This window comes from Hyla sarda, chromosome 10, assembly GCF_029499605.1.
Source record: "Hyla sarda isolate aHylSar1 chromosome 10, aHylSar1.hap1, whole genome shotgun sequence".
Taxonomy (NCBI): domain Eukaryota; kingdom Metazoa; phylum Chordata; class Amphibia; order Anura; family Hylidae; genus Hyla; species Hyla sarda.
In genome coordinates this window covers 18,445,065-18,471,243 of record NC_079198.1, presented here as the reverse complement: position 1 = coordinate 18,471,243, position 26,179 = coordinate 18,445,065, and the positions used below count along the sequence as shown (strand labels likewise).

At 44.2% G+C, this 26,179-nt stretch overlaps 1 protein-coding gene across 4 annotated transcripts in view; it reads left to right on the top strand.

Moving 5' to 3' along the window:
• The window catches only part of LOC130294076 (carcinoembryonic antigen-related cell adhesion molecule 19-like), a 54,511-nt gene extending 30,857 nt beyond the window's left edge, over positions 1 to 23,654 (top strand). For all 4 annotated transcript variants that reach the window (XM_056543489.1, XM_056543490.1, XM_056543487.1 and 1 more), the window contains exons 2-5: positions 14,057 to 14,126; positions 18,726 to 19,073; positions 21,388 to 21,475; positions 22,427 to 23,654. In XM_056543489.1, the coding sequence (XP_056399464.1) occupies positions 14,081 to 14,126; positions 18,726 to 19,073; positions 21,388 to 21,458 (465 nt within the window). In that variant the 5' untranslated portion in view covers positions 14,057 to 14,080 and the 3' untranslated portion in view covers positions 21,459 to 21,475; positions 22,427 to 23,654. The remainder of the gene's footprint in view (positions 1 to 14,056; positions 14,127 to 18,725; positions 19,074 to 21,387; positions 21,476 to 22,426) is intronic.
• The last annotated feature ends 2,525 nt before the right edge of the window (positions 23,655 to 26,179 follow it).

Here is a 26,179-nt window from a genome sequence, read left to right as displayed (position 1 = left end):
AAGGAGTTTTATGAGATTAGAAAATTGTGGAACAGCATGATTCTTCTCCATGGGGATGGGCTAAGCTCTGATGGGGATAAACTAGAAGAGGTGACTAGTGGCAGTGGTCTCCAAACTAAGTCTAAGTAGACTGTCTATGGCAGTGGTCTCCAAACTAAGTCTAAGTAGACTGTCTATGGCAGTGGTCTCCAAACTAAGTCTAAGTAGACTGTCTATGGCAGTGGTCTCCAAACTAAGTCTAAGTAGACTGTCTATGGCAGTGGTCTCCAAACTAAGTCTAAGTAGACTGTCTATGGCAGTGGTCTTCAAACTAAGTCTACGGCAGTGGTCTCCAAACTAAGTCTAAGTAGATTGTCTATGGCAGTGGTCTCCAAACTAAGTCTAAGTAGATTAAATCTATGGCAGTGGTCTGCAAACTAAATCTAAGTAGACAAAGTCTATGGCAGTGGTCTCCACACTAAGTCTAAGTAGACTGTCTATGGCAGTGGTCTCCACACTAAGTCTAAGTAGACAAAGTCTATGGCAGTGGTCTCCACACTAAGTCTAAGTAGACAAAGTCTATGGCAGTGGTCTTCAAACTAAGTCTACGGCAGTGGTCTCCAAACTAAGTCTAAGTAGACAAAGTCTATGGCAGTGGTCTTCAAACTAAGTCTTTGGCAGTGGTCTTCAAACTAAGTCTATGACAGTGGTCTCCAAACTAAGTCAAAGTAGATTAAGTCTGTGGCAGTGGTCTTCAACCTACGTCTAAGTAGATTAAGTCTAAGGCAGTGGTCTGCAAACTAAGTCTAAGTAGGCTAAGTCTATTGCAGTGGTCTCCAAATTAAGTCTAAGTAGACTAAATCTATGGCAGGGATCTTCAAACTAAGTCTAAGTGGACTAAGTCTATGGCAGCAGTCTACAAACGAAGTCTAAGTGGATTAAGTCTTTGGAAGTGGTCTTCAAACTAAGCCTAAGTAGGCTAAGTCTATGGCAGGGTCTCCAAACTATGTCAAGTAGACAAAGTCTATGGCAGGGTCTCCAAACTGTTGGCCTCCAAATATTGCAAAGTCTAAGTAGACTAAGTCTATGGCAGCAGTCTCCAAACTAAGTCTAAGTGGATTAAGTCTTTGGCAGTGGTCTCCAAACTAAGTCAAGTAGACGAAGTCTATGGCAGGGTCTCCAAACTGTTGGCCTCCAGATTAAGTCTATGGCAGTCGTCTTCAAATTAAGTCTAAGTAGGCTAAGTCTATGGCAGTGGTCTCCAAACTAAGTCAAGTAGATGAAGTCTATGGCAGGGTCTCCAAACTAAGTCAAGTAGATGAAGTCTATGGCAGGGTCTCCAAACTGTGGGCCTCTAGATGTTGCAAAACTAAAACTTCCAGCATGCCCGGACAGCCGTTTACTCTCTGGGGATGCTGGGACTTGTAGTTTTGCAACAGCTGGAGGTCCACAGTTTGGAGACCACTGGTTTATAGTGAAGAGGGGTGCTGTTCCTTGAAGACCCAGCCAATGCTTTGTTAATCTCATACCAGTCCTTTTAGAGTTTCCCATACAATACATTTGTCCTCTTACGTATGATATTTTATTGATCGAACACGTTTAACCCCTTCTGCACATTGCAATGATTTACCATGTCAGAAATTGTCAAGCGGTGGGGATTTTTTTAAATCTCCAGCGTGTCACTTTATGTTGCAGGTACTCTGCAGATGTATTGCTGATTTTCTATATGCGGATTTTGCTACTTATTGATATAAATGTGTAGAAAATCAGCTGCAGAGGGTCTGCAGCAAAATACGCATTAGAATATGCATTTGTGAACGTACTCTAAGGGCCCATGCACAATGCAGAATCTCCGCTTGCAGCAGCCTCTGGCAGATGGGGGTCCAATGGACGCGCGTTCACTTTATAATTCTGCTCAGAATAATTCCATCAAAGGGCAACATCTGCCTGGAGTTTGTGTGTTCTCCCATGTTTGCATGGATCTTCAAAAGACCTCCAGCTGTTGCAAAACTACAACTCCCAGCATGCCCAAACAGGTATGCTGGAGTTGTAGTTTTATTAGGGTAATTTGAAAATTAGATTGTGAGCGCTATTAGGAAAAGGACCTATGTATGTAATGATAATCTGCGAACAGTGCTGCAGAGTATGTAGGTGCTGTATAACAGAACTGGCAGGATACACAGAATTTCTGAGTCTTCCTACCTAAACCTTGTGGGAGTGGATAAGTAACAGTGAAGCTCTCATCTTCATATCTCAACCTCATATCCCGTTCTCATATCCCATTCTCATATCTCGTCCTCATATCCCTGTTCTCATATCCTCTCCTCATATCCCTGTTCTCATATCTTCTCATATCCCTGTTCTCATATCCTCTCCTCATATCCCTGTTCTCATATCCTCTCCTCATATCCCTGTTCTCTTATCTTCTCCTCATATCCCTGTTCTCGTATCCTCTCCTCATATCCCATTCTCATATCTCGTCCTCATATCCTGTCCTCATATCCCATCCTCATATCCCATCCTCATATCCCATCCTCATATCCCATTCTCATATCCCATTCTCATATCCCATCCTCATATCCCATTCTCATATCCCATTCTCATATCCCATCCTCATATCCCATCCTCATATCCCATCCTCATATCCCATCCTCATATCCCATCCTCCTATCCCATCCTCAGATCCCATCCTCATATCCCGTCCTCATATCCCATCCTCATATCCCATCCTCATATACCATTCTCATATCCCATCCTCATATCCCATTCTCATATCCTGTCCTCATATCCTGTCCTCATATCCTGTCCTCATATCCCATTCTAATATCCTGTCCTCATATCCCGTCCTCATATCCTGTCCTCATATCCCATCCTCATATCCCATCCTCATATCCCATCCTCATATCCCATTCTCATATCCTGTCCTCATATCCCATTCTCATATCCTGTCCTCATATCCCATCCTCATATCCCATCCTCATATCCCATTCTCATATCCTGTCCTCATATCCCATCCTCATATCCTGTCCTCATATCCCATCCTCATATCCCATTCTCATATCCCATTCTCATATCCTGTCCTCATATCCCATTTTCATATCCTGTCCTCATATCCCATTCTCATATCCCATCCTCATATCCCATCCTCATATCCCATTCTCATATCCTGTCCTCATATCCTGTCCTCATATCCCGTCCTCATATCCCGTCCTCATATCCCATTCTCATATCCTGTCCTCATATCCCATTCTCATATCCTGTCCTTATATCCCATTCTCATATCCCGTCCTCATATCCCATCCTCATATACCATTCTCATATCCCGTCCCCCGTACTAATTTTCTGCACCTGTCTTCCAGCCAGTTGGCAGAATGTTTATAAGTCCTGGGCAATCTCTGCAGCCGGAGAGTAATGCAATCAGTATATGTTCTATCCTCATATCCTAACCTCATATCCCCTCCTCATATCCTGACCTCATATCCCGACCTTATATCCTGTCCTCCTCATATCAGGACCTTATATCCTACCTTCAGACTGTTGAGACCCAATTAGCTCCTAGCAGGCTATAACTCCCCCTCCCCCTTAATACAATAAATAATTAAATAATAACTGACACAACAACAATTTAACTTTTCCGTGGGTGGGAATCGGCCACAGCTTTATTTATAAAATTACTTATATAAATAACAATTTAACTGTAACAAAGACACCGATTGGCTTCTTGCCAACCCGAGAGGTGCTGCCACACCGTCCTGTGTGGAGGTCTACCCCGGGTTGACCCCGCTTTCACCGTCTTCTTACCGCCAAGCTGTGACTTACAATAAACAGAGATACAAAAAGGGAGGGAGGGAGGGCAAAACTCCGGGTCCTGGGCAGATTGAGGGGGGAAGGGAGACACCACAGCTATAAGTACCCAGGGGAGGGCCTCTGAAAGCCCGGGAAACTATTACACCCCCGATTGGTGCACTCCTTCCCCCCACCCATGGGACATACCACTATAGCCACTGGCAAGTTTTACAGGTGGGGGAGGGGGCTAAACCATTGCCTGTATATTTCTTAACCCCTTACTGCTCACCAGTCAGGGGGCAAGCTAGTTATGCACAGCTTGCCCCTCCATATTACTTACTCACATCCTGTCCTCATATCAGGACCTTATATCCTGCCCTCTTATTCCATCTCTGTAACTTGTCCTCAGGTGAGGCTGAGCTGTGAAGAGATTGTAGGCCGGAAAAAAAAGGGGGTGTGGATTTTTGTTGGGAGGCGTGGCTTGTAAAAGGGAGCGTGGCTGGCAAGCGTGGGAGGGAGCGTAGCTGGTGTTGTGGATTAAGGGATTAAGGTGGGACTGAGCTGTGATAAGGAGATTGTGGTGTAAGGTTCTGTAATATTGTTGTATCTGGCAAAAATTGTGTTTTTGGCTTTTAGCCGAAACAAAAAAGAGCTGAAAATAGAATTGCATGGCTTGTGGGAGGGGTGTGGCTTGCAGAGGAGGTGTGGCATGTGGAGAAAGTGGCTTGCAGAGGAGGCGTGGTTTGTAGGAGGGATGTGGCTTGCAGAGGAGACGTGGCTTGTGGGAGGGATGTGGCTTGCAGAGGAGGCGTGGCTTGTGGGAGGAATGTGGCTTGCAGAGGAGGTGTGTTTTGTGGAGAAAGTGGCTTGCAGAGGAGGCGTGGTTTGTGGGAGGGATGTGGCTTGCAGAGGAGGCGTGGCTTGTGGAGGCCATGGCTTGCAAACTGGACCAACACACTCACCGGAAGATACAGAGGGGAGGCTTGCATGGGACTTAACAAAAAAAAAGGGGGTGGGTTATAGTTTAACTATTCTATATTTTTATTTGGCATATAAGTAGCATGTGACCAAGTTTCATCAAGATATCTCCAGCCATTTGAAAGTAATGCTGGAACATGCATACACGCATACATACATACATACATACATATATACATACACACATACACGTATACATAGATACATACACACATACATATATACATACACGTATACATAAATACATGCATACATATACAGTATACATACATACATATATACATACATACATACACACATACATACATATATACACACACATACATACACGTATACATAGATACATACACACATACATATATACATACACATAAATACATGCATACATATACAGTATACACGTAGACATACATATATACAAACACGTATACATACATACATATATACGGTACATACACGTATACATACATACATTTATTCATATACATGGGGGAGGATGAAAGAAGCGATCTGGTTGCTATGGGCAACTGCGCCTCTTTTCCTCTGCACAGGTTTTGATAAATCTCCCAATAGACATATACTAAATGGTGGCAATATTTCACCAAGGCTTCTTGTTCTGTGTGCATATGATTTATCACAGTTTTTGTAAACTATCCGTGAGTCACTTAGTGGCTCCTGGCTGCCTTAAGAGACAGGTTATTGTGCCAGTGCCAAGAAAATGGCTTCTGCAGTATTATAAATGACTTTGGTCATGAAACCTTGACGCCGGTGATAAAGTGTTAGGAGAAAATAATTCTGTCCAACATAAATGAGGTGCTAGTAGGTAAAGAAGAATACCTTCAGATACTGAGATAATAGATCAGACAAACATGATGGTCCAGCGCTTGGTTCGGTAAAATAGCGAGGATTTTATTAAAAAGATGCAGGTACAAACATTGTGACGCGTTTCGGCTGCTAGTTCACAGCCTTAGTCGTATGACTAAGGCTGTGAACTTTCAGCCAAAACGCGCTGGACCATCATGTTTGTATGATCATGTTTGTCTGACCAAGCGCTGGACCATCATGTTTGTATGATCATGTTTGTCTGACCAAGCACTGGACCATCATGTTTGTATGATCATGTTTGTCTGACCAAGCGCTGGACCATCATGTTTGTATGATCATGTTTGTCTGACCAAGCGCTGGACCATCATGTTTGTATGACCATGTTTGTCTGACCAAGCGCTGGACCATCATGTTTGTATGATCATGTTTGTCTGACCAAGCGCTGGACCATCATGTTTGTATGACCATGTTTGTCTGACCAAGCGCTGGACCATCATGTTTGTATGATCATGTTTGTCTGACCAAGCGCTGGACCATCATGTTTGTATGATCATGTTTGTCTGACCAAGCGCTGGACCATCATGTTTGTATGACCATGTTTGTCTGACCAAGCGCTGGACCATCATGTTTGTATGATCATGTTTGTCTGACCAAGTGCTGGACCATCATGTTTGTATGATCATGTTTGTCTGACCAAGCGCTGGACCATCATGTTTGTATGATCATGTTTGTCTGACCAAGCGGTGGACCATCATGTTTGTATGATCATGTTTGTCTGACCAAGCGCTGGACCATCATGTTTGTATGATCATGTTTGTCTGACCAAGCGGTGGACCATCATGTTTGTATGATCATGTTTGTCTGACCAAGCGCTGGACCACCATGTTTGTATGATCAATATTGTATGGAAGTGGTTCGTTCTGTATTATGTGCGGGGCCGTATCTACAGCTTGTGCTGCTCTAGGCACTAGGACTGAATTCACCCCCATTTATTCCTGCAGATGTCACATATACACAGCAAACATCACATGGGTCACATGAGGATGTTGTTAAAGATTCACAGTGGATCTCACCCCTATACACGCTGGAGTCGGCGCCGGGAGCTCGTGACGTCATAGCCCCGCCCCCTCATGATGTTACACCCCCCCTCTATGCAAGTCTATGGGAGGGGGCGTGACGGCTGTCACGCCCCCTCCCATAGACTTGCATTGAGGGGGACGAGATGTGACATCATCAGGGAGCTATGACATCACAAGCTCCCTGCGCCGGCTCCAGCGTTCTGAACAGTTTGTTCTAAATGCTGAGCAGCAGAGTACCCCTTTAATTATACTATTGCCTCCGCCTCTAACCAATTACTGCGGTTTACTACTTAATGGGCAAAGTAGCTTGAATTTAGGTCCCTGTAACCTGCCCTTTTCTTTTACCTCCTCCTTCTTTCCTTACATTCCTCTAATATCCCCATCTTTTTTTCCCTCTTTCTCTTCTTTTCTTTTTATGTATATATAATATATATATATATATATATATATATATATATATATATATATATATATATAATGTATAGTATGCTTACCTTGTTAGCGTCGCAGGACCTTTGGTCATGTGACCATGTTAATTCCTCTATGGTATGTTGGAGGACCTTGGGAGGTCCTTGGGTCACATGCTACCCATATCACTTTGTAATGGTGATTGACAGAAGTATTGGACCAATCAACTCTTGTCCAGCCCCTGCCCATATAAGGGAGCTGTAGCCAATTATCGCTCTCTTGGGTTGCTGCTCTCGTGGATGCCGGACTAGCAGGATGGATCTGCGCAACTTTCAAAGACAAGCTAGGCCAGAAAACCTTCCGGCCTCAGCCTAAACTAAACCGTGAGTTCTAATCTAATCCCCGCTAAAGCTAGCGTGACTACTGGACGGCAACTAGCTCCCCTAAATCCAGTGGAACAGCGCATATCAGTCTAAGGACTCAAAATTGCTTAAGGTCCCAACCTTTGTCAATCTCCAAGAGAATTTGCCTTTGTAGAGACTGTTCCTGTTATGAAGCTTGCATAACATCTTCAGTAAAGTTCCAACTGTTTTCAGCAAACTCTCCGGTTGTGGACATTCCATTATTATCTACCTCCCTATCGCTCTTGGGAAGGGTGGCGGTAGTACAAGCATTACAGAGGAGCCCTCACCCTGGCGTCATGAATAGCAAGGGTTAACAAGCACCCTTTAGTAACCGCACAGCTACACTCCCTACACCCAACTCCCCCAGGCTATCACATATATATTTATATATATGGTTGAAATTATGGCAACTACTAAAATGTATTCCTTTTGTATGTTTGTGTTGTATATAATATAAAAAAATAAAAATAAAATAAAAGATCTATCATATCGGCCGCCGCGTCATGCGGTAGCAGAGCCCCCCGCGATCTGAAACGTATTCCTTATTCTTGGGATAGGGGATACGTTTTCATATCCCAGAGTACTTCTTTAAAAATGTAGTGTCCTAGAGCTGTAAAATAGCAAAGTAGAGTATAGTCACCCCCCAGTCCAGCGCCCACCTTGGTCCCTCTGTTTACCATAATGATGCCCTCTCCCTGCTCTGCTGATGACTCTCTGAACCCACCGAAGCCTCCCACTGGGATGATGCATTTAGGTTTTTAGAATACCCCTTTAAGGGTGCCACAAGGATGCTGTTTGCATCCTGCAATGTTCTTCTTTTATACATCACATGGTGGGTTCTGGACTGTTTAAAGGGGTATTCCAGGCCAAAACTTTTTTTTATATATCAACTGGCTCCGGAAAGTTAAACAGATTTGTAAATTACTTCTATTAAAAAATCTTAATCCTTCCGATAGTTATTAGCTTCTGAAGTTGAGTTGTTGTTTTCTGTCTAACTGCTTTCTGATGACTCACGTCCCAAGAGCTGTTCAGTTCCTATGGGGATATTTTCCCATCATGCACAGCTCCCGGGACGTGACATCATCATTGAGCAGTTAGACAGAAAACTTCAGAAGCTAATTACTATTGGAAGGATTAAGATTTTTTAATAGAAGTAATTTACAAATCTGTTTAACTTTCCAGCCAGTTGATATATATAAAAAAGGTTTTGCCTGGAATACCCCTTTAAGGAAGAGACTACGAACTGAGGTGCACTGGTAGAAGCAAGGGGTTAACCGTCGGCTTCCCCTGGCCATTGCTGCTGAACTTCTTACCTCCCTACTGTTTCTCCCTCCTATGTTAGTGCAGCCAATAAGCTACCCACCCTTTATATGGGCCTATAAGATTAATCTCTTACCTCCGTCCCCCGGCTTCATGTTTTATTCTGGACCTCCGTGGGCTCTGCCGGGACGACCACTGGAGCCTGAACTAGGCCTTTCCTTCCTTTGTTTTCTTGGAATCTGTTGTTTTTCTTGTAAATATGTTTTTTTCATTTACTATGTTTTACTTCAAGTCACAGTTTTAGGTCATGAGAGAGAATTTAAGGTTGTTAGGCTTGGCAGACTGACATGTTCCCATAGGTGGCCGGGGCGGCATAATGCTGCAGGTCTATTAACTTGTAAAATAAAGAAGGGAATTAAAGGGGTATTCCAGGATTTTTTTTATTTGACTATGCTACAGGGGCTGTAAAGTTAGTGTAGTTCATAATATAGTGTCTGTACCTGTGTGTGAAGGTTTTCTCACAATTCTTCTGTGATTTTCATCCCAATATTTATTTTTAACAGCATACAAAATGACTGTTGTCTCAGATTTTTCCCAGGATGCAATGCGGCCGGGACCTGACTCACTAGTCAGCTGATGACAGGGAGCCTGTCTGCTTCAATGGGTGGAGCGATTGCTTGGTGGGAGAGAGATCAATCTGCAACCAATGCAACAGCTGTAGGCACCCTGATTGGAAAACACAGGTCTTTTGAATGGATGCAGCTCATTTATGTTTCAATGGGTGGGGTGGCTGATGTGTGGGAGGGAGGAAAATGGAATTGCAGGATTTGTAGGCAAAAAAGAAAACTCTAACAGGAAATACCAGTTCACAAAAAGCTAGCCACAGTGTTATAGTAATCTCACAACACCTCTCTCCATGTCAAGAACTGTCAGCGGAGAGCAGTGTGGTAAGAAAGAAAAGAAATTCAAAAAGAAAAGTACTTCCTCTGGAACATACAGCAGCTGATAAGTACTAGAAGGATTAAGATTTTTAAATAGAAGTAATTTACAAATCTGTAAATTACAAAATTTTAAAAATTGTTAATTAAACAGGGTTACTGATCCCCCACCTGTTACCATGCTCTCTAGGTTCCCACTGATCACTGCTTCCTGGTCACCATCCTGAGGCACAGAAAGTGCCTGCTGAACCAGTCACCTGCTTAGGCAGTATGATGAAGAAAGATGTTGATCCAGCAATTCCATTAAAACATAGGCTTTATATGTGGCCAAAGTTTAAAATGTTGCAACAAACATAGCACACGACTCACCACCTAGCCAGTGTTACACTGCAAACATGGACGCGTTTCGGGCGCATGCACACCCTTGATCACCACTTGCTTAGGTAGGTCTGGAATTCAGCTTTGTTACTTATTTATTTATTTTATTTTTGTTGGTGGGGGGGGGGGGGGGGGAATGAATACTGGTGCTGCAGTTTTTCTTCACTTCTGGAGAGTGTGAGGGGCTCATGGAGGTCAGGACCTGACACTGCCCGGTGCTGCTGGTGGCTCATGGCTAAGGGGGGTCCCTGCAGTGGTCAGTCATTAGCTCAGCAGACATTTGCTGTATGTGGTGACAGGGATCAGGAAGTGGAGGCCAGTAGGGTAAGTATCAGAATAACAGTGGGACCTCTGTTAAAAAATATTTGTATCCCAGGACGTGTGTTTCCACTTGGCTTTTTTTTTTTCTTTTGGAATACTGCCATTGCAGTTTCTGAGCCAAAATTTTGAAGTGTATAAAAAAATAAAAAATAAAAATGGGAAAATGAAGGAGGGACTTGTATTTCTCCTTCCTGCTGGATCCACTCCTGACTTTGGCTCAGACTGAAGTGGCTATATTAAAAAAGAGAAAAGGTAACCGTTGTCTAGTAAGATCCCTGTATATGTAGTGTATGGGAGCTTAAAGGGGTACGCCGCTGCTCAGCGTTTGGAACAAACTGTTTTGAATGCTGGAGCCGGCGCTGGGAGCTCGGGACATCATAGCCCCGCCCCCTCATGATGTCACGCCCTGCCCCCTCAATGCAAGTCTATGGGAGGGGGAGTGACATCATGAGGGGACGGGGTTATGATGTCACAAGCTCCCGGTGCTAGCTCCAGCATTCGGAACAGTTTTTTGTTGTTAGCTCTTACCCATCTCATAGCTTTTTTTTAAAAACTATTACCATCCAGAATACGGTATAATTCTCTTCTGTTCGGGAGTTGCGCTCGGGGTATAACACATTTACCCCTGAAGATATATGTAGCCGGGAGCTGCTCACATCCAACTGCTCCCAAGGCCGGGGACTCTATGCAGAACTGAAGGAGAAATCCAAGGAGAATCCGGGACATAAGAAGAATGGGCGTTATTTCGTGGCCCTCCCCACTGCGAGCATATGTTCGTCTTCTGTTTGGGATTACCCTTGGATTTCTCCTCTTGTTGGGGACTTGGCCTAACAGGTTTCACCACAGCTTGGGTCTAAAATTGTATCCTTTTACAGTCAACCTTATATAAACTTCTTCAGAACCCAATGATTCTAAAGAAAAGGGCAATTCCCCTGAAACATTTCACAGTGGGCCTCAACACTAACTCCTCTCCATGTGGCGTCTGTGCAAGAGTTCTGTGATCCAAATACCTTGGAAAGAAGCCTGAACTCCTCTTCTTTCACCCATAAAAGACCAGAGTCCATCATCTATAACCCTAATGTGTCCCTACTGAGTTGATCCGGAGGAAGGCAGAAAACCCTCATACTAGAGGTAAAAACTCCTTCCCGACTCCAAATATGGAATCAGAATAAATCTCTGGATCAACGTTCTGTCCCTATAAATCAAGTGTACAAAACCAGCAATGTTGTTATTCTCCAAAAATGCATCCAGACCCCTTTTGAATTCTGTTACAGAGTTCCCCATGACCACCTCCTCCGGGAGAGAATTCCATAGTCTCACTGCTCTTACAGTAAAGAACCCCCGTCTGTGCTGGTGTAGAAACCTTCTTTCCTATAAATGTAGAGGATGCCCCCTTGTTATAGATACAGTCCTGGGTATAAATAGATCATGGGAGAGATCTCTGTACGGTCCCCTGATATATTTATACATAATTATTAGGTCGCCCCCTAAGCCTTCTTTTTTCTAAACTAAATAACCCTAATTCTGATAATCTTTCTGGGTACTGTAGTCCTCCCATTCCCCATATTACCCTGGTTGCCCGTCTTTGAACCCTCTCCAGCTCCTCTATATCTTTCTTGTACACTGGTGCCCAGTACTGTACACAGTATTCTATGTGTGGTCTGACCAGTACTGTACACAGTATTCTATGTGTGGTCTGACCAGTACTGTACACAGTATTCTATGTGTGGTCTGACCAGTACTGTACACAGTATTCTATGTGTGGTCTGACCAGTACTGTACACAGTATTCTATGTGTGGTCTGACCAGTACTGTACACAGTATTCTATGTGTGGTCTGACCAGTACTGTACACAGTATTCTATGTGTGGTCTGACCAGTATTGTACACAGTATTCTATGTGTGGTCTGACCAGTACTGTACACAGTATTCTATGTGTGGTCTGACCAGTACTGTACACAGTATTCTATGTGTGGTCTGACCAGTACTGTACACAGTATTCCATGTGTGGTCTGACCAGTACTGTACACAGTATTCCATGTGTGGTCTGACCAGTACTGTACACAGTATTCTATGTGTGGTCTGACCAGTACTGTACACAGTATTCTATGTGTGGTCTGACCAGTACTGTACACAGTATTCTATGTGTGGTCTGACCAGTACTGTACACAGTATTCTATGTGTGGTCTGACCAGTACTGTACACAGTATTCTATGTGTGGTCTGACCAGTACTGTACACAGTATTCTATGTGTGGTCTGACTAGGGATTTGTACAGCGGTAGAATTATTTCCTTTTCGTGGGCATCTATGCCCCTATTGTGCCCCCCATGATTTTATTTGCCTTGGCAGCAGCTGCCTGACACTGGTCACTACAGCTAAATTTACTATTAACTAAGACTCCCAAGTTCTTTTACGACAATTTCACATGTTTCTAATTGATGAAGTTCCTTGTGGTTGGTAGTCCTGAAGATGACGAGAGTGAGAGCGCTTTCAGAACATGGTGTATCTATTTGCGCTTACCCTATATATGGAGTCTGGATTGTTTGTTGTATTAAACTGGTTCACCATCTGCTAAGCTGTTTAGATTTTTGTGGGTGTTTTGCTACACTTTAGATGCTGTTGTTAACTTAGATATATGCAGAAAAGAAAAAAAGGGAAAATCTAAGCGAGATGAAGCTTGCAAGTCGTGCCAGTATTATGCCCACCTGGAGATGTCATGCCGGGGGAACAACAGCGCGTGGAGTCTATAGCCTAATGTATCTTTGACCGGGGTATGTGGGAGCAGCCAGCATTTGACTATAAACTGGGGTCGGGGAGGTGTAGAGATAATGCAGCAACACAAAAAGGATGCCTTAAAGGGGTACTCCGCTGCTCAGCGATTGGAAAAAACTGTTCCGAACGCTGGAGTCGGCACCGAGAGCTCGTGAAGTCATAGACCCGCTCTCTCATGAAGTCACGTCCCGCCCCCTTAATGCAAGTCTATGGGAGGGGGCGTGACGGATGTCACGCCCCCTCCCAAAGACTTGCATTGAGGGGGTGGGACGTTACATAATGAAGGGGCGTGGCTATGACATCAGGAGCTCCCAGCGCCGGCTCCAGTGTTCGAAACAGTTTGTTCCAAACGCTGAGCAGCGGAGTACCCCTTTATGGTTGGCGCTCACCAGGGTATTCCAACGAGGAATTAGTCGTCTCAGGAGCAGTGATCTCTTAAAAGTAAAAATAATTTATTAGGAAATATGCACACATGGATTACACATCTCGAGGGTATTGATATCCTCTTCCCCAGGTCCTGAAAGAGGATGCCTTCAGGTTGGTGATCTGAACGAGGAGTTAGTGGTCTCGGAAGCAGTGTTCTTTTATTTAAAATTAACAAGAAACAGATGAACAACACATTTTGAGGATGATTCTACCCTCTTCCTCAGGACCTGAGGAAGAGGGTAGCGTTATCCTCGAAACACGTCGTCTTAACTAACAGAACCCTTGCTCCTGAAATGAGAAATTCCTCATTACGTTTTAATGTTTTTATTTTTTTACAATATGTGAATTAAAAAAAAAAATTCTCAACGATTTGCATACTTGGCAATAACATTTCAATTCTATTTTCCATTCTAACGTGCACACGCATGGTTGCATCTTCTGTCTTTATTAGGTCTGTATAACTTTTATGCATGGCCAACGCTTGTTCTCTTTTGTTCCTTAGGTTTTCATCTGAAGAGGTCTAGACATGTCTGGAAGTGATTTTAAAGTTTTTAGAGGCTTCATTCTGTCAGGTAAAAAAAATATTTATTTATCTATTAAAATCTCTATTTTATGTCCTTTATTTTATACAAGGGAAAAGAGAAAGTAAAAAGTGTATACCAAACATCAAATTCTCAATATGATATGAAATAGGGTTGTCCCTCAATGATCAATTGTCCTTTTAATTCCCATTGTAGACATAAAGAAAGAAATATTCTTTGATTTCAATATAAGGCTTTCTGATTCTAATTGATGATTGTAGATCCTACCACAGTACCAGTGTAATACATACATTACTAAACAAAAATAAAGGGAACACTTAAACAACACAATGTAACTCCAAGTCAATGACACTTCTGTAAAATCCCACTGTCCACTCAGGGAGCAACACTGATTGACAATCAATTTCACATGCTGTTGTGTAAATGGAACAGATAACAGGTGGAGTAATTCTGCAGGTGATGACCACAGACCATGTCTCAGTTCCTATGCTTCCTGGCTGATGTTTTGGTCACTTTTGAATGCTGGCGGGGCTTTCACTCTAGTGGTAGCATGAGACGGAGTCTACAACCCACACAAGTGGCTCAGGGAGTGCAGCTCATCCAGGATGGCACATCAATGCGAGCTGTGGCAAGAAGGTTTGCTATATCTGTCAGCGTAGTGTCCAGAGCATGGAGGCATTACCTGGAGACAGGCCAGTACATCCGGTGACGTGCAGGAGGCCGTAGGAGGGCAACAACCCAGCAGCTGGACCGCTACCTCCGCTTTTGTGCAAGGAGCAAGAGGAGCACTGCCAGAGCCCTGCAAAATGACCTCCAGCAGGCTACAAATGTGCATGTGTCCACTCAAACGGTCAGAAACAGACTCCATGAGGGTGGTATGAGGGCCCGACGTCCACAGGTGGGGGTTGTGCTTACAGCCCAACACCGTGCAGGACATTTGGCATTTGCCAGAGAACACCAAGATTGGCAAATTCGCCACTGGCGCCCTGTGCTCTTCACAGATGGAAGCAGGTTCACACTGGGCACATGTGACAGACGTGACAGAGTCTGAAGATGCTGCGGAGAACGTTCTGCTGCCTGCAACATCCTCCAACATGACCAGTTTGGCGGTGGGTCAGTAATGGTGTGGGGTGGCATTTATTTGGGGGGCGCACAGCCCTCCATTGCTTGCCAGAGGTAGCCTGACTGCCATTAGGTACCGAGATGAGATCCTCAGACCCCTTGTGAGACCATATGCTGGTGCGGTTGGCCCTGGGTTCCTCCTAATGTAAGACAATGTTAGACCTCATGTGGCTGGAGTGTGTCAGCAGTTCCTGCAAGACGAAGGCATTGATGCTATGGACTGGCCCACCCGTTCCCCAGACTTAAATCCGATTGAGCACATCTGGGACATCATGTCTCGCTTCATCCACCAACGCTACGTTGCACCATAGACTGTCCAGGAGTTGGCGGATGCTTTAGTCCAGGTCTGGGAGGACATCCCTCAGGAGACCATCCTCCACCTCATCAGGATCATGCCCAGGCGTTGTAGGGAGGTCATACGGGCACGTGGAGGCCACACACACTACTGAGCCTCATTGTGACTTGTTTTAAGGACATTACATAAAGTTGGATCAGCCTGTAGTGTGGTTTTCCACTATGATTTTCAGTGTGACTCCATATCCAGACCTCCATGGGTTGATAAATTTGATTTCCAATGATAATTTTTGAGTGATTTTGCTGTCAGCACATTCAACTATGTAAAGACAAAAGTATTAGGGTTATTTAGTTTAGAAAAAAGAAGGCTTATATATATATAAAAATATTATTTATGTATCTCATAGACATTCGAGAACTATCTACAGTAAACTGAATACTGTTGGCCTTACTGTAACATTAGTTACAACATCCCTCATAACTCCCACCAGGACTCTATAATGAAGCTAAAACACCAGCTACAATGCTTTAATAATTGTGAATCATAACAGAGCCAACCACTGGTTTACCATACTTAATAGAGCCATACGTGGTGCTAACTATGGGATGACCATGATGGCCATCCCATAGTTAGCAAGCTGCAATGCTTCCATAACTGAGCCAGCCATAATGCTGCCATAACCGTGCTCCAGAGCAACTATAACAGTGACTGCTCCAACAACACTTGGATTTAATGGCCCTTATTTACTATTGTAAACCCAACATGTTTTGTCGGGTTGTGCGTCAGATTCTGTGCCAAAATTTGCTCCAGAATTTGAAAAAAATCCTGACCAACTCTCCATTTTACTGAGCGAACCTGAAAAAGGGGCATGGCTGTTGGGGAAAAGGGGTGTGTTCCTGACATTTTCACAAAAACCCAACATATTTACTAAGTTTTCCGCAGAAAATGTGGTGGATTTGAGCTGAGGAAAACCAGACCGATCAGAGGATGTGGATAAAAAAAGCAAAATGTAGGGAAACCTTAGTAAATACCGTGGAAATAAAATTGTAGGGAATTAAAACCCACAACGAAACCTACACAACACTCTTAGTAAATAAGTGTCACACATACTAACCTTTTGGTAGATGATAATGATACTTACCTACCCCTGATCCGTGGTCCCGTTCGCCCATTGTCCTCCTTATTCAGGGGGCAGGCTTGGTGCACAGGTGGCGCTACAGGAGAATGCTAACATCACGGCTGCTGCTTTCTCAAGCCTGGTCGATCGAGGAAGCAGCAGCAGTAGCCTCAGCTTGCTCCTGGAGCGCAGCCCGTGCACCAAGCCCCGTCGCCTGAATAAGAAGGATTACGAATAAACGGGACCATGGATGCGGTGTGGGTGACACTGATGATAGATTCCCTTTAAGAAGACAATCATGGGGTACTCGCTGCTCAGCGTTTGGAACAAACTGTTCCGAACGCTGGAGCTGGCCCTGGGAGCTGGTGATGTGATAGCTGGGACGTCACGTCCCGCCTCCTCAATGCAAGTCTATGGGAGGGGGCGTGACAGCCGCCACGCCCCCTCCCATAGACTTGCATTGAGCAGGCGGGGTGTGACGTCATGAGGGGCGGGGCTATGATGTCATGAGCTCCCGGCACCAGCGTTCGGAACAGTTTGTTCCAAACGTTGAGCAGCGGAGTACCCCCTTAAATCCATTCAGAAAGTGACATGTTAGTGTAATAAGACATGATTAGTGTGAATACAATGCGAAGGGCTGAAAGTCAATTAACGTGAACCATTACAAATGCTTAATTGTACCAGACACTAGAATGCTCCACCTGAAGTCCTACAGCCTCCATGTTTGGAGACTACCAGATGTTTCCTGAGCATAGATAAGTGTGTCTGCATGCTAATGTATACCATGGAACGTGAGCAGCGCCTCTCAGAAGGATTGATATATCACTGTATCTAGAAATAGACAGAAATGTTAAAATATAGCCACTGAGGTTGACAGAAAACAGATGACTGCAGACGGTACAGGTGGCACGTCAGTACATGGAATATAGGGGGGACCTAAATCCAAACAAGGAAAACATGCAAGTTGCCACTTACCAACTCCAACCCCAATGTACGTTTTGTGTTGTGCTTCGTCAGGGGGCACGCCTCCTACCAACTCCAACCCCAACGTAGGTTTTGTGTTGTGCTTTGTCAGGGAGCACGCCCCCTGACGAAGCACAATGCGAGACGTACGTTGGAGTTGGAGCTGGTAGGTGGCAACTTGCATGGCAGGCAGTCTTTTTATTGTTTGGCTGGCTTTTCTTTTCTTTCTGTTCCAGTCGTCAGTGTCCATTATCTTTTGCATGGCAGATACATAGCTCTCTCCACCACATAGTGTCCACATTTATGCTGAGTGATTTATTGTATTATTTAAAGGGGTACCCAGTGCTAAGACATCTTATCCCCTATCCAAAGGATAGTGGTCTTGCACGCAGCACCCCGATACCATCAGTCCCAGGAGCATGTCCGCTCCGGGTCTGATGACTGTCGATCATGGGGCCGGAGCATTGTGATGTCACGGCTCCGCCCTTGTTTGACGTCACACTCTGCCCCCTCAATGCAAGCCTATGGGAGGAGGCGTGAAAGGGGATAAGGGATAAGATGTCTTAGCGCCGGAGTACCCCTTTAAGAGAGCTGTTTTCCTTATTTGCATTTATGTCCCCCCTGTATTCCATGTACTGATGTGCCACCTGTACCATCTCCAGTCATCTGTTTTCTGGCAACCTCAGTGCCTATATTTTAACATTTGTCTATTTTTAAATGTATGTCTATTTTGATACATGTTTAATGAACTTGATATTTTACATAATTGGTTCTTTTGTTGGTATACATTGTTTGAGTGAACCAATTATGGCATTGTTAAGATAGCCAGTACTTGGTTGGTGGCATATCACTGTATCTAGGTAGAGGTGCCAGCCGGTAGCCTAAACAAAGTGGGTATCAAGCCATGGGTGAGTTGTATTGTCATCTTCCATAGCTTGTCATCCAGTCAGAACTGGATATTGTGAAAGCTCTTTGCTATGTTCCTATGGTCTTCTAATGGAGGGGTCATTACAGAGTGGTCTTCTGAAAGAGCTGGTCTTCTGGAGTGGTTTCCCAACATGGGGTATCAACATGGCTGTTTTGTCTTCCTATATACGGCCGTTGATATTGATATTTAATTTTGCTTTTGCAGCTTTTCTGGCTATACTATATGCCTGTGTAAGTGCAAGCAATAAACTCAACATTGAAGTCATTCCTTCTAAACCCAAGACTGGAGACACCCTCACGCTCAACGTTCTTGGAGTTGAAGGAAAAATCCTTTTCGCATCTTGGTATAAAGGACAAAGCACCAGTGCTCAAGAACAGATATTGACTTATATCAATGGTAAAGACATTCCAGGATCGAAGTACTTTGAAGGAGCGAACTGCAGTACGAACGGCTCATTGGTGATAAAGAATTTTAAGGAGCTATTTAAAGGTGAATATACAGTTCAGATACAGACAGACAAGGCTCTGCAAGATGGACAAGTGGCAGTCGATGGTGAGTAATAACCACAAGTTTATAAAATCCATGTTCAGGTAGCAGCCACGCACCGCCAAGGCCAAATCTTCCAATTGGCGAAAGGGGCTTATGGCCAAGGTTATCCCCAGAAATAGCCTTTGGGGGTGTGTGACCTGTGTGGTGGTCCAACAGGACATATCACCATCACTACTGAGACAGGCACCACCCAATTGTGGTGGCCCAGTACAGGAGATGTTGCCCCGTACCCTTGCTGTCCTGTCCGGCAGCCTCCTTCAGTGTCCCCTGGGCCCCTTGCACCTGTTTCCCCCCTATACACATGTTCTGCAGTGTATTGTGTTATAAAATGTGTTGTATCTTTAAGAGTTATGTCATGTGATTGTTACCCAGGAGGTACCAGTGACCAGGTGATCCCAAGAATGACCTATGAGTTCCCTGCTAGTCTCCCCCATATAAGCCCTGGGTGGAGCTTCTCTCTCTTCTCTCTCTTCTGCTGAGGTCCAGTGCAGTCTTGTCTAGTGTGTGTGTCCAGAGTGTTGGAGGCCTCAAAGTCCAGTCCTGCAGCCGCCATCAAGTCAAGTAAGATAACGTCACAGCTTTATGAGTCAAGTCAGTCCCTGTCATCTGTCAAGTAAGTGTGGTCTGCATTCAATTGTCCAGTCCTACTACAAGTCCCAGCAAGCCCTTAAGGTCTCTGCATCACTGGTCACCTCCTTGGGCCCTGGCTGAACTGTATAGACTTTACCATCTGCCTACCCTCAGTAAAGCTACCGTTGTCCGTAACTTAGTGTCGGAGTCTTTATTGCCCCCGTGCCTGGCCAGGCATCCATCGGTATACCTTTGGGGGGTTTTAGGCTAAACCACGCCCTGGCGTCACAAATACAAGGGGTTAATGCCATCTGCCCCTAGAGTAACAACATCTGCCCTCATTAAACCCCATTACCACACAATAATAGCCAGGCATGCAAAGCCTACAACCACCAAGATGTTTATTATTCATTGGTTATCAGTGCTATGTTGTGATGTTTCTGTGCTAGAATTATGTGGGCACTGTATGAAGGTATTTAAAGGTTTATTTTGGGCATTTTAAATCGATGGCCTATCCTAAGGATAGACCATCAATGTCTGATCAGTAGGGTTCAGCAGAGGCCCGACTTTGGCATATACACGAAAAACATTGCCAGGCGCCCTGGCTCCGTTCACTATGTAGTGGTGGCACCAGGTCACTACAGCTCAGCAACCATTGAAGTGAATGGGAGCTGAGCTGCAGTAACTCAGAACCGCCACAGCTCAATGAATATAGGAGTAGTCTGGCAATTTTTTTTTTTAAATCCTGTCTAGTCTGCCGGTATTACAAAAAAACAAAAAAAAACAAAATTACCTCCCGCCGTTCCTCTAGTGCCGCCTGTATGGAAGTAAGTCTAGGTTTTTTTTTGTGCAAATCCTGGCAGATTGTGCAGGATTTAAAAAGAAAAGTTCAATGCCGAAGTACCCCTTTAGGCCATCTGTTTCCTGCCCTGATCATTGTGTATTGTTGGCTCTACCAAACAGCTGATCGGGAGGAATGCCTACAATGATGCTCTATCCCAAGGATAGACCATGATTGGAAAAGTCCCAGAAAATGAGCATTTAATTCGAGCAATTGAAGATCTGGAAAACAGGGAAATGCTACATACAGTGGTCCCTCAACATACGATGGTAATTCGTTCCAAATGAACCATCGTTTGTTGAAACCATCGTATGCTGAGGGATCCGTGCAATGGAAAGAATAGGAAGTTGTACTCACCTGTCCCTGACGCTCTGGACCCGTCACCACTCGTCACCGCTGCCCTGGATGTCACCGTCCATCGCTGTCGCCGCGTCCCCTGGGTGTCCCCGACGCTCCGGTAAGGCCTCTGCTTCCCCGGGATCCTCGCTTTCTGTCGCCGCCATCACGTCACTACGCATGCCGCTTCTATTGGATGAAGGGACGGCGTGCGCAGCGACGTGATGACGATGATGGAGAGCGCGGGCGATGCAGGGAACCCTGAAGAGGACGCTCCGGAGCCCCGAGGACAGGTAAAAGACCATCACCGGAGCACACGGGGCACCGTAAATGGCTATGCGGTAGCAGCTGAAGCAGTCTGCGCTGCCGGATAGCCGTTTATGTGATGGCCCCGACACACAAAAGCATTGTATATTGATGCTGCCTTCAACATGCGATGGTCTCTGAGAGGCCATCGTATGTTGAAATGATCGTATGTTGGGGCCATCGTAGGTCGGAGGGTCACTGTATTTCCAATAGAATTACCTTTGCATGAAATAATGAACTAATGATCTTCATTTCTTTTGCCAGGTGTCGCCTCTGCAGTGTTCTCTCCATTTACCGTTCTGTTAGGGTTACTATTATCTGCCAGTTTTCTATGATACCAAATGACATAAAGGTAAGCAATACTGCTATAAAAAAAAAATTTTTAATCAACTGGTGCCAGAAAGTTAAACAGATTTATAAATTACTACTATTAAAAAAATCTCAATCCTTCGAGTACTTATTAGCTGCTGAATACTACAGAGGAAATTCTGTTCTTTTTGGAACACAGAGCTCTCTGCTGACATCACGAGCACAGTGCTCTCTGCTGACACCTCTGTCCATTTTAGGAACTGACCAGATCAGCATATGTTTGCTATGGGGATTTTCTCCGACTCTGGACAGTTCTTAAAATGGACAGAGATGTCAGCAGAGAGCACTGTGCTCGTGATGTCAGCAGAGAGCTCTGTTTTCCAAAAAGAAAATAATTTCCTCTGTAGTATTCAGCAGCTAATAAGTACTGGAAGGATTAAGATTTTTTTAATAGAAATAATTTACAAATCTGCTTAACTTTCTGGCACCAGTTGATTAAAAAAAAAAAAAAAAAAAAAAAAGGTTTCAATCGGAGTACCCCTTTAGTTACAAAGGACCTCTGGCCACCCCACGACCCTCCAGCCGCCCCCCCCCCCCATATTTGTTAAAAAAAACTAAACTATATTGTGCCATACGTTACACTGTACTATTAAACCCAGTCGGAACTGTACAAACTCTATGCATTAAGCTCCACCTAGTGGTGGCTGCAGGAACAAGCAGTAAATATGTGTTATGTAAGCCTTTCTCTTACCGTGGTGTCTCTCTGTCTTCCTAACCTAAAATGAATGATCAGTGTTTACCAACCTGCGTGCCTCCGGATGTTGCAAAACTACTACTCCAAGCATGCCCGGACAGCCTTCGGCTGTCCGGGCATGCTGGGAGTTGTAGTTTTGCAACAGCTAAAGGCATGCCGGTTCGGAAACACTGATCTAGATCCTACTAAAACCCTTTGAATGACTGGAAGTAACACAAATCTTTCCTTTATTTCTAACAGATGTTGAAGAGATTTTCTACTTAAGTTCACGAGATCATATGCCCATGAATGGATCAAAAAAAAGGCAAAATGACAGATGTGCGGATGCTCTGTGATTTAGTATATTAAGCCGCCACCGGAATAACATAGAGTGAAGTCATCTCAACAGGAGGCATATAAAGAAGACACTAAATTCAACTTTAGCCACATATCTCAAGATATCCAAGGAGATATCGTGACCCGCGCCGGGTATAGACCCCCCCCCCCAACCATTCCATTCATCCCGCCATTATAAGCCTTCCTTCATCTCATACTTGACACCTTTAGGCTGATGCACTTTTATTGATGGTTCTGCAGCTCTGACACTGACTAACTTATTCAATACCGGCAACTATTAAAGGTACTCAATCTTATCCTCCTTAAAGGGGTACTCCGGCCCTAATACATCTTATCCCCTATCCCCTCAACGCCCCCTCCCATAGACTTGCATTGAGGGGGCGGGGTGTGTCGTCACACGGGGGGGCAGAGTTGTGACGTGCGCTATAGTGGTGGGACCCCCGCGATCAAACATCTTATCCCCTATCCTTTGGATAGGGGATAAGATATATTAGGGCCGGAGTACCCCTTGTACGTTGTATCCTGAGGAACGCTGTTCTCCATCGACGGTACTGCAAGAATTTTTCGGCTTTTTTTCGTCCACCCGCGTAGCACAACGGTCTCTGTAGCTCTCCTGCTGTTGCAATACTACAACCCCTAGCATGTTTTCACAGCCATAGGTGACCGTCGTAGCAAATGTAGTAAAACTGTTACCGCCATTGTCCTCTCCTTGAGGCCGAACTAGTCCACTCTAGTAGCAACATCGCACTAGTAGTAGTAGTCATCAAATCTTGTTCTATCTCAGAAGAGACAACCCCTTTTCGTATGGTAGATCCCAAGATCAGGTGAATTTGCCAGAAAAGCCATGGCCGGTCAAGCATTTCCACACTACAGTCAATGGTGACTACTAACCATGAACATTTATTGAACTTTCTTGATGCTGAGGGCGGCCATGGTGGAATGGCGCCATGTTCTAGGGCACCAAGGATGTGACACGATGAGGTTGAACCACACCATGCAACACTGTAAATATATGTGTTGTGACCCTCCTACTCCCATTCCATGTATTGCTGTTATTTCTTTTATTATAGTACTGTTTGCTTTATCACAGGCCTCATATCTCGTATTTATAAAAATTTTGCTAAGTATCATTTTCAGTGTGCATTGGATCTACTTTTGCATTCACTTCCAGGCAGTGGAAGAGAGAGGTGGTGTCTGGTAACTATAAAAGAAAGAATGCTAAGCCATTGTTTGAGCTAGTGATTGTGTGTCTGCATACAAGAGTGTGAAGTATACAAGTGAGTGCAAGTATAAAAGTGAGAGGGACTTAAAATTAAGGGAGTTTAATTGAAATATTAGTTTATTTAAATTTTTGCAATCCCCAAATCTAGTATGGCCTCCATGTTGGAAAATGCAGTCCGGTGTACATCTTGCACAATGTATACAATCCTTGAACAGCAGTTTGAGGGGGCATATTGTTGTGCAAGATGTGTGTGAGTTGTTCATTTCGAAGCCCAGATCCTGAATCTAGATTAGCAACTGGCAACACTGAGAAGCATTGACAACTTGGAGAGGAGTCTCCTGTGCACTGAGCAAGTACTCACTGAAGTAGAGGTGGGGGAGGATAGTGGAGGTGAAGGACAGTTAGGCAGTTAGCTGGGTTACAGTTAGAAAATGGGGTAGAGGGAAAAGGGTCAGGGAGGCTAGTCCTGAACTGGCACACCCCAACAAGTTTGCCCAGTTGGCAGATGAGGGGGATGCCATTTCAGAGCTAGCAGTACTGCAGCAGGACTCTGCCTCTGACTGCCAGGGGGGTGTCTGCTCCAGTAAGGAGGGAGGGAGGAGAGCAGGGCAGGCCAGACAGGTACTGGTAGTGGGGGACTGAATTATTAGGGGGACAGACAGGGCGATCTGTCACAAAGACCATAATCACCGAACAGTGTGTTGTTTTCCTGTTGCTTGAGTTCGGCACATCGTGGATCGGGTTTACAGGTTGCTGGGTGGGGCTGGAGAGGACCCAGCATTCATGGTACATATTGGCACCAATGACAAAGTAAGAGGTAGGTGGAGTGTCCTTAAAAATGATTTCAGGGACTAAGGCCACAAGCTTAAGGCAAGGACCTCCAAGGGAATATTTTCTGAGATAATATTCTCAAAAACAAGAATACTGACACTAAATGGGAGACTTTTAAAAATATCTTAAATTCTCACTGTAAGTTGTATATACCTTATGGGAATAAAAGGATTAGGAATAAAATAAAAATAATGTGGATGAATAAAATGTTAAAGGGGCAATAAATGACAAAAATAAAGCATTTAAACTACTAAAACAGAACGGCAGTGAAAAAGCATTAAAAAGCTATAGAGAAAAACTTTACGTAAAAAACAAATAAAAGCCGCAAAAATAGAAACAGAAAAACTCATTGCCAAAGAGAGTAAAACTAACCCCAAGATGTTTTTGACTATATAAATAGCAAAAAGGTTAAAAATGTGTGGGCCCTTTAAAAAAAAACGATAAAGAAGAAATTATAAACGGGGATCAGGAAAAAGCAAATATATTAAACAAATTCTTCCCCACTGTATTCACCGAGGAAAATGAAATGCCAGGTGAAATACAATACAGGTTACGTCCCCAGTACAGGTCACCCGTCTAACCCAGGAAGAAGTACAGCGCCGCCTACAAAAAAATCTAAATTGACAAATCACCAGGTCCAGGTGGCATCCACCCCCGTGTTCTAAAGGTATTAAGTAATGTAATCGACAGACCCCTATTTTTAATATACAGGGACTCTATAGTAACAGGGACTGTTCCCCAGGACTGGCGCATGGCAAATGTGGTACCAATATTTAAAAAGGGGTCAAAAGGTGACCCCGAGAATTATAGGCCTGTTAGTTTAACCTCTATTGTATGTAAATTGTTTGAGGGTTTTCTAAGAGATGCTATTTTGGAGTATATAGATAAAAATAAATGTATGACTCCATATCAGCATGGCTTTATGAGGGATCGGTCCTGTCACCTGATCAGCTTCTATGAGGAGGTGAGCTCCAGACTGGACCAGGGGGAATCGCTGGATGTCGTATATCTGGATTTTTCCAAAGCATCTGATACGGTGCCACATAAAAGGTTGGTACATGAAATGGGAAGGATTGGGCTGGGGGAGAATGTGTGTAAGTGGCTAAATAACTGGCTCAGTGATAGGAAACAGAGGGTGGTTATTAATGGTACTTATTTTGATTGGGTGACTGTTACTAGTGGGGTACCACAGGGGTCAGTCTTGGGTCTTGTTCTATTTAATATATTTATTAATGACATTGTAGAGGGGTTGAATAGTAAAGTAGCAATCTTTGCAGATGATACTAAACTCTGTAAAGCGGTAAACACAATAGAGGACAGTGCACTGTTACAAACTGATCTGGATACGTTGTAGGTTTGGGCTGGGAAGTGGCAGATGAGGTTCAACACTGATAAATGTAAGGTAATACACATGGGGAAGAAAAATCAGGGCTGGTAATGTATTAAATGGGAGAACACTTGGGATGACTGATGTGGAAAAGGACTTGGGAATCTTAGTTAACAATAAATTTAGCTGTAGTGACCAGTGTCGGGCAGCTGCTGCCAAGGCAAATAAAATCATGGGTGCATCAATAGGGGCATAGATTCCCACGACAAGGAAATAA